Source organism: Corvus moneduloides, chromosome 22 (assembly GCF_009650955.1).
Source record: "Corvus moneduloides isolate bCorMon1 chromosome 22, bCorMon1.pri, whole genome shotgun sequence".
Classification (NCBI taxonomy): domain Eukaryota; kingdom Metazoa; phylum Chordata; class Aves; order Passeriformes; family Corvidae; genus Corvus; species Corvus moneduloides.
This window is the reverse complement of record NC_045497.1, coordinates 3,943,987-3,953,113: the sequence shown is the minus strand read 5'-3', so window position 1 is coordinate 3,953,113 and position 9,127 is coordinate 3,943,987. Positions and strand designations below refer to the sequence as shown.

Genomic DNA, 9,127 nt, shown 5'->3' with positions numbered 1-9,127 from the left:
CCACAGCTCACACTGTACGACCTCGATATGAAAGAAAGCAGTTTGGGAACCCAGAAACTTTGCAATAACTCAACAGCATGGACACAGACTTGCAGTGACTCATCAGGTAATTAAGTCTGAAGGCATGAACATGACTTGTGCCACCAGGAAGACCCCAGAGCTCAGGAATCTCAGAGCTGCATGACAGGGACATGCCTGCAGGACAGACCAACGTCGTGGGGCTCCCTCACAGCTTCTCAGGTAACAAAAAGTTTGCACAAAAATAAGTTGTAGGTAACTCCAGGAACATTTTAGCCCTGGGACAACAATGATGGGGCACAACCCCAAGGTGGGGCAGCTCCACAGGGTTCTCCAGTGCCTGGCTCGGTCCAGGGCTGCATGCTGCAAACAGCTCCCAGCTCCTGTGGTCTGTCAACGGGACACAGACACCAGAATCAAAGGAATGAGACTTGGTTTTACTTTCTCCCCTTTGCAGCAGACTACGCCCTCTCCTGCCCTCCCTAGGACCCTGTTCCCCGCAAAGATCACTGCTTCTTTCCCTCTTTTCCTTAGGCACTGCCTCTGCAGAAAACCTTTGCTTTCACTGGCACTAATTTTTCCCTCATATCTAGTTTTTCTTTCCCATCTAAATTCTCTGATTTTTCTCTTCCAAATGAAACAGCCACCCTTAGAAGCAGCAAACCTGAGACCAAGATGACAGGACTGCAATCCCTTACAAAATATAATCTCCTCAGTTCCCATTCATTTGCCAAGTAAACCAATTCCTTCGTGTGTGTACGTGCCGGGCCCTGGCAGAGAGACTGACTTTCTAAATTGACTTTGTTGTAACATTTTCCTTGCAAACTTGGAAGTACAAATTGTGTAACACCAGTGAGTATTTTACTCAGTGCTGCGCAAGCCAGAGACTCAGATACACAATGCAGTGATACCTACCACTACTTCTGGCATTCCTGCAAATAAACAGGTAAATATTAACTGAATTAATCCACTTTCCTGACTCCCTCATGTTTCAAGAAGGGTTTCCATAACTGGTAATTCCAACTTTTTATTCCCCACACACCGGATTCCACTTTTGCTTTTGACACTACACTTCAGGATAACCATATACAGTTAACAAGGACGATTACACAGGTTAGGAAAAGCACATCAGGTCCATCAACTGGAGGAAATAATATTTCATCCTATTTTCCCACAAGACAGACAAAGGATTTGGAGCCACAGTACAGCCACTGCCCAAGTGTCTGGACACATATTTGTTGCTGCTGAACTACGGTCATCTATAACACCCCACTCTCTGTGGAGGAACCTGGAAGTGTCAAACAGCAAAAAAACCTAATACCACTGACCAATATTCAGCAGTACTTTGACAGGTTACTAAGGACAAACAGTCAGGCGGTTAAATACCATCACCATTTTATAGTTTGTGTACAATATGCTAAAACTAATGATGAAGTAATTTTTTTATTTAGGGTATCATTAAGTGTAATAAAGTTAATTTATTCAAAAAAGTTCACTTGGAGTAAAAAAAAAAAAAAAAAAAAAAAAAAAAAAAAAATCAGGAGGGCAGTGCATTACTCCCAACCCTCCCTGTTTGCTCTGCTTTACAGGAGCCATTCCAGTTCCAGCACTCTGACATACTAACTGCCCAGCACTACTAGATCAGCCCTTTTTCACTAGGTTCATCCTAACATGAACCAAAGGGAAGGGAAAAAAGCTAGGTTTTCCTAAGAGGAAGATGAGGATCCTCTCTGTGTCTGAGCATAAACAGCACAGCAGGTATTACTGCCCTTGTTCAAAATTACCAGGATTGGTAGGTAACCTCCTAATTTTGCTCAATCCCCAGCCCGCTCACAGCAGTCACTAGGGCTGTAAACACAACTGAGGAACTGCAAGCAGAATGCCAGCACCACATTCCTGCTTTGCACATTAAGCAAAGCACTAAATTTCATTAATTTCACAAAATAAACCCACAATTAAGTGCTTCTGTTAGAGAAATTGCCATCTCGTTCACCGATCAGCCTCAAACCCCAACCACACGCGCAGCGGGAGGAGCCGCCCCCACGTGCCAGACAGCCCCAGTCAGGTGTACCAACACTTTACCACCACTCTGCTTTCCTCACACTACAAACAGTTTCCCTTGCATTTCACTTGCCAAGCTCTTTCTTCTCTAAAGCAAGTGGGGTTCCTCACATTCCTGCTGGTGGCCAAGAGGAGGGGCAGGCTCTGGACGCACGGTCCCACCAGCTGGCAGCGCAGGCACCCAGCTCACTGGTGACAAAGCAAGGTGGGACAGGTCTCTCTGAGGCACAGGGCACTGCAGACCACCACCACTGAAATGAAGGGTGAGAATTGACACTGGCACTCTGGATTTTATGGATGCTCTGGCTGCTCCAGCACTTAGCAAACACTTTGCCCCCAACTGCCTGCCATTCCCAAACCCGTGTCATAACGTGCCTCAATCCCCAGCTCAGCACCATGCTAAGCACATCCCCAAGTGCCAGAGCAGCTGGGGCGGGAGGAGCCGCTATATGGGAGCGCACACGAGCTGGTCTGCAACCACCTCCTTGCTGCTTCTCCAGGGCGGGATCATCAGGCAGAACAGAAACCAACAGCAGCACTTCCTAGTAACAGCATTTGCCATTACCATCGGAGTATTTTATACTGCGATCACGTGGGCAGCAGGCAATTAGTCTAAATTCAATATTCTTACTGCTTTTGAGAAACCCCAGAGCTGACACAGACTACGAGGATGCCCCAGCCCTGTGAGTGCTCCTAAGCAGGCACAGGGCTCTCGCAACAGCTGCCAGCGGCCTCTGACTTCGGGAACTCCGTGCTCCAGCTGAACACACCTGAATGAATTGATGTAGAGCATTAAAAAAAATATGCTGGACTTCAGAGTCCACAGGGAACTGTACTGAGCATTGCTCCTTTTCTATAGAGTTTTGCCATCTTGAGGGGACACTGCGATATGGACCAACACCCCTTCCCTGCTCCAACTGTGCTGGTGACATAAACTGGTCCCACACACTTGCTCAACACTACAAATTTATAACACATTCAGCTACTTTAGTGAATAAGGAATGAACTGGAACATGCAGTGCAGAGTTACAATACACCACACCACCCCAGGCAGCCTTAAAACAAGAAGGTTTTTAAAGTTTTCTGATATAAGAGTCAATTCTAAAAGGCAGTTAGAAACCTTAAAAGAAAAAAAAAAAAGCAGTAGCCATGCTGCCGGGTCTGTAGCAGAGCAGGGCTTTGATGAACAAACGTGTGGCGACAGGAGCCGTGCGGTAACCAGCTGCCCAACACTCAGCTGCCAGCGGCCGAGGGGAACTGGAGAAGCAGGCAGCGGAGACCTATTGCTTTCACTTCCTCCCTGCCAGCATTTCAGAGCATCACAGCCAGCCCGAAGGCTCCAGACTCGCTCCCCCTTATCAGTCTGGGCTCCTCACGTCCCTCAGGCAATTCTCCAAACCTTCAAGATCTTCTCTACACTTTAGAGAAAAGACGGCAAATAACTCGTTGTCAAGCGAAAAGGAGAATGTCAGTGTCATGCGAGCAAAGCAAGAACGCCAGAGCACATCGAGATGTCACTGAACACGCGACTCAGGCCCCCAGGCTGCAGACACAAAGAGTTTCTTCCTATGCTAAATAATGCTCAAATACAGAGTTTCATAATTGCATTATTTGAATACTCTCCCAAGCAGTACCTGAGCCTGGAATCTGCAAAATGTGGATGCTGGCTGACTCTAGAGAGCAGGGCAGTTCTGCCATGCCCCTCCAGACAAGCCCAAGCACACGGAGCAATTGCTGCTGGCTTTTTCTACCATGGAAGTTCTGGGCTTCTCCCAACAGATTGTAAATAGAGAATCCTGTTGGAACCAAAGCCCAAGATAGCATTTTACATTTCCAATGTTTAACTTTTTCTTCTTTCTCGCACCGTGTCATTAAGTGTTTACAAGGATGATTAATGACTGCGGCTGCCAACTGTTAACGAATGGCATCTCTGTTCAGAGCTGCAATCCAGTGCCTGGCAAGCGCTGTGCAGAGACAAGGTTACTCCAACATCCTTGAGCCCCAGCACCCCAGGAAGCCCCCGCTTCCTAGACAGAAAGCAGTGGGATGCATCTCCTGAAGACAAGGCATCTTGCTGCCCAAAGTGACTAGCAGGTAATGAGGCCCCACCTTTGCCACCTCTGTCAGGGGACACGGGAGTTCAGCTGGGGCACCTGGAGGGTGGCTCTGTGCAGCCCTGCTTGGGGAGCCTAGCCCTACGCCAGGGAAAGGAGCTAAGATCCAGTGCTTCCGAAATTCTTGCTTGAAGCGCACTGCCAGCATGCCGAGCCAGAAGCCTCTGCTCCATCCACTCACTGAAACCAAACTGGACCTGCATTTCACAAACCCTAAAATGGTTCATAGTGAACAACAACTAAATCCTTAGAGTGAGGAACTCTCTCACAAGCACAAAGCACTGCAGAACTTTCTGGCAACTAACTCATTTGTCTTAATGTGAGAAACTGTATGAAAGCCCCATCTCAATACTCTCCCAGAGCCGGAGAAATAAGCACAATGCACCTTTACAAGCATTTCAAAAATGTAAATCTGTAATTAAATTGCTAGGCTTAACTTAAGATTTTCTATCTCTGGTAAAAAAAAATTGAATTAGAAGGAACACTTCCTTCAGTAGGAAATATAAAACCGCTATAAACTTGATTTAAGACAAGATGACATCTTGGTATGGAAATGTATTTCCATCAAACACTGCAGTTGCAAATGCACAATCGGATGGAAAGCAAGCACCTCAATAACGTGTTTGAACCATTTTTAAGCGCTCCATTTCTCTTGCTACTCATCACGTGATTTTACTAAGTGTAAAGTCAACCACAACTCACCCAGCTCTCAGAGGACACAGTTTCTCCATCCCAACTACCCAATCCAGAGGAACATCTGACCGTTATTCCCAAGCTGCAGACACAAGTGCTCAGAAAAAGTTATTTGCAGTGTTCCCATGGCGATGCTCTACCCTGGCTGCTTCCTGACCTCTGCACCGGCAGCACCGAGGACTCAATGGAGTCCAGGCCCAGAGACTGCACGTGCCCATCCGGCCACCCACCACCTCCACAGCTGGGAACATCTGTGTGCTGGGCTTCAGGGCCCTAAGAGACAGGCAAGAGCCGTGTTCAAGTTTCCATGAACCATGCCCATGCAAAGGAGCACAAAAGGAACACTTAAGGATTTTGGAAAGGAGTCAGGTCACAGCTGGGTTAGGGGGCTTGGCCCCCATCACCCCTGGGGAGGAATCCCATACCAATGCCTGCTACGCTCACATTCTGCAGCTCATGGTGAGACTCGACACCCGTGACTGCCCGACACACACCATTTGAGGGAGGACAGCATTGTCACACACGTTCAGATCTGTAAACTGTTTAGGCATTTCATTTCTTTTCCATCTTTTACTAAACCTCCCTGTCCAGGAGACACCTCACACACAGGACCAGGGATTCTGAAATCAGTACAAAAATTCTGGAAATACCACCATATAAAATACATCTTTTTCTTCTCTACTTTACAATTTGTGTCTTCACTAGCACAGGCAGAACACCTGTGTACTCAGATGAAAAAATTTATTCCCTTAGGAATGCCTCAGAAATGTAGTCCAACATTATTATTCAATTACACCCTAAGAAAAATTCAAGTTTTATAACAGTGCACAAAATTAAACTTTCAGATTGGGGGTGGGGAAGGCAATAAAATCTGGAAGCTCAGCTCCTTCCTCCCCCATAATTAACACAAATTTCCAAGACTTCATCTAGGCATAAGACTCTGGCTTTTTCTATTTTTTCCTCCCCTCTTAGCTAATGAGGCCAAAAAATCTCTGGCCACAAGGAAAGCTCTTTCATTTAAATCATGCAACACGGATACTTTACCAGCCACACCACACAGGCTGGCAGAGTCAGCACAAGCTATAACCCATGGACAGACCCAGCTCCACATCCCCATGGCATAACAGCCACAGTGAGAGATTTGTGAAGAGAGGATACAAATGAGAGTGAGGAGCCTGATTTTCAAAAAGACAAGGGCTGGGTCTGGTTTTAATGTTCCAGCTGATGACCTGTGTCCATTAGCAAACAATCCAACCAGAATTACAGCACCAGACAAACCCAGCCCAGCAATACACTGGTGAGCACTGGCAGAGCCGCTCACTCCCCGCTCCCCAGAACACTGACACAACCCTTAGGAGAACGGCCACACTCCCAAATTCTCCTCTGTTTTCAGCTGCATGATGAACTCTGCCACATCCTGTACCCACAGGAGGCTCCACACACCAACCCTGCCCAAAGCCACATGTGCAAGTGTGTGCACAAAGCACAAATACTGAAGTGACTAAACCCCACCCCAAGCAGCTCTTTCCAGTAAGAGGGAAGAGCATCCTTCTGTCACAAACCTGTGCAGAGCTTGCTTTCCCCAACTGTCTTTGTCCAAACATCATCGGTCAGAGCCACTGGAATTGCCACTGCTCCATGTCCTGTACCCACTAGTACAAACACTATCACAGAATAAACTGCAATCCACATTTTCTAAGATTTACATTTCAATTTAAATGACCCAAGACAAAATAATCTACACAAAAAAGCCAAGGCCAGCAACTCCCCCAAAGACCCGATTCATTCTATCACAGTACTGGGTATGTTAAAAATAGGTACCCGATTGTGACTTCCAGACACCAGAAGGAAGGGGGGTAAAGGCTCCAATTTTGAAAAATACACACAGGAACTGCTCTGTGATTGATTCTACGCTCAGCAAACACACACACACACAAGTGAGCCGTGTTTGATCCTGCACTCAGCTGCCACTTGCAGGTGTTAAACTCGTGAGCACAGGTTCTGTTAACAAGTTTAGATCTACAAATGAGGGAGCAGAGGAACAGGACCAGTCAGCTCCCAACGAGCAGATGCTAACTGGAGTTCTACAGTCATTTCTCCAAGTGGATTGCCTCTATTATTAAGTGATTCCCACAAATATGGCAAAGCTACACTAAGACAGAGCTACTAAAAACTAAAACTACACATTGTGCATATTGCTATGGGACTTCCAGCATTGCTGCACAGCAGGAATACAGCCTAGGGATTGTAGAGCTACCTGGGCTGCTTTTTAACTTCACCTTAGCCCAAAGAATTTTAAATACTTCTTTTTTATTTAAATGACCCCAACCTTAACACATTAACAGGTGACCTGTGAACCAGCATACTCAGGGTAACTGGATTCCAGTAAAAAACACCCAGTTCTGTGTTTCTCTTGTTCTTAACAAGATTACTCAGACAGAGGTAAGCTGGTTTATCTCCCAGGACCCTGTGTGTCAGGAAAGAACATACACCACTTTTTTGTTCGGAAGTCTTCATGCACAGGAAGGTAACACTTTATTCAGCACAGTACAAACACACCTATCTAATTTTAAACCATTTTGAAACGGGTCATTAAGGTGATATAAGATTTGACTCTGAGACAAGTCACACACACATGAGCAATAGACTCCTACTGTACTAGCAGTCAATTTACACATTTGCCTTCAACTCCCACTTAAAGCTCACTTTCAGCATGTACTAGGACTTATTATTTATGGAACAGGTTCCAGAGCCAGAGAATTCATATCCTGCAACTTGCATGGCATGCTCTCACAAAACAGTCCATAAGCATTAAGTAAGTTGATACATTTAAGAATAAATAAGACATTTAACTACCTCGTTAGTGTTCCAGCGGTGCCTCTCTTTCGGTAAACTTGAACATTTTGGTAGACATTCAAGCAGCTTCTTCGGTAAAAAGATTTTTACATGACTGCCATTGCTGTTCCCATGATCATCTAGAAAGAAGAGGAGACACATGATGTACACACAGGAGAATGGGTGGTTGCAATCAGGAGACTCAAGTGACGACAAGACTTGGGAAACCCCCCAGTTCCCCTGTCCAAAAAGAGCAATTTGCCATGGCAGTAAGACAAATAACAGCTTTCTGCTGAAACTACAAGTTTATTTCAGAAATACAAATACAGTTTAATTCTTTCTGGTTGCAAAGTTTTAAAAGAGCTTTGATGGATTTGGGCACAAGCAGCCTGTGTGCGCTTACCTGTGCCTATTTTAGCTCATTATTTCCCTCAGTGGCAAATTTTACAAGCAATAGCAACGAAACACTGTAGAAGCTGTGACCACAGCGGCCCAACCTGCCAGGGAAGTCATAAATGAAGTTCACACTTGACAGGATTTGCAAGTAAATAAGCACAGAGCCCCAGCACCTGCTATAATTTTGTCAAGCTGCAGCAGAAATGCAACTCAAGGTCTATTAGTGCATTTAAAACTAAAACACACCACACATGATCAATCCCAGGTTACTTCTACTTCTGTTAGCTAAAAAGTGAATGTAGTTCCTCAACATGAGAGTGAGGAAGAGGGATGGAAGTTTTCCTACCTCACCATGCCCAAGGGTCTCAAAAGGAGAAATACTAAATAATACACAACTATTCTTTTTTATTGCTAAATATGTAGAAGGTGCATCAATTCCCCTTCAAAGGTTGGAGTCCCAAAAAGCCCTGCAATCCTACACCAGCCTGCAGCAGTCCCAGCAGCAGCACCTTGAAGATGTCTCTCTATCACCCTCTAACACCACCAAAAGAATCAGAGCATCCATGAAATGCACGTGTTTATCAAGTAAATCAGTCCCCACAGGAAAGGGAAATGGAGCAGCAGGGTAAGAGAGACCAGCCACAATGCAGAACTTTACCAGTTCTCCCTCCAAACACACCATATCTCTGTTGTCTTCTACCAGCCTCGTGTCCCATGACAGATCCTGGGCAGTGCTACACAAGCAGTACAGTTACTCACTGGCATTTTACCCTACAAAATTAATTTATAGTAATTTCCCACTTGGAAATGTACAGAAAAAGGGTATTAACTTTACACATCTAATCATTTTATGTCATAAAACACATGCCAGCACTATGATAAAACTCCTCTGCAATTCTGTATGACACAGACATTCCCCGTGACCTGCAGTGAACCCAACAGAGCCTGGCCCACGATCATTCTTAGAAATGACTTAGGAATTGCAGAGACTTCACACCAGCAGTCAGACA

General features: G+C 45.5%; 1 protein-coding gene across 9 annotated transcripts in view; it reads right to left on the bottom strand.

The window, feature by feature from the left end:
* Positions 1–9,127, bottom strand: part of CAMTA1 (calmodulin binding transcription activator 1) — a 235,320-nt gene that overhangs the window by 203,529 nt on the left and 22,664 nt on the right. For all 9 annotated transcript variants that reach the window (XM_032131753.1, XM_032131752.1, XM_032131756.1 and 6 more), the window contains one exon: positions 7,743–7,861. In XM_032131753.1, the coding sequence (XP_031987644.1) occupies positions 7,743–7,861 (119 nt within the window). The remainder of the gene's footprint in view (positions 1–7,742; positions 7,862–9,127) is intronic.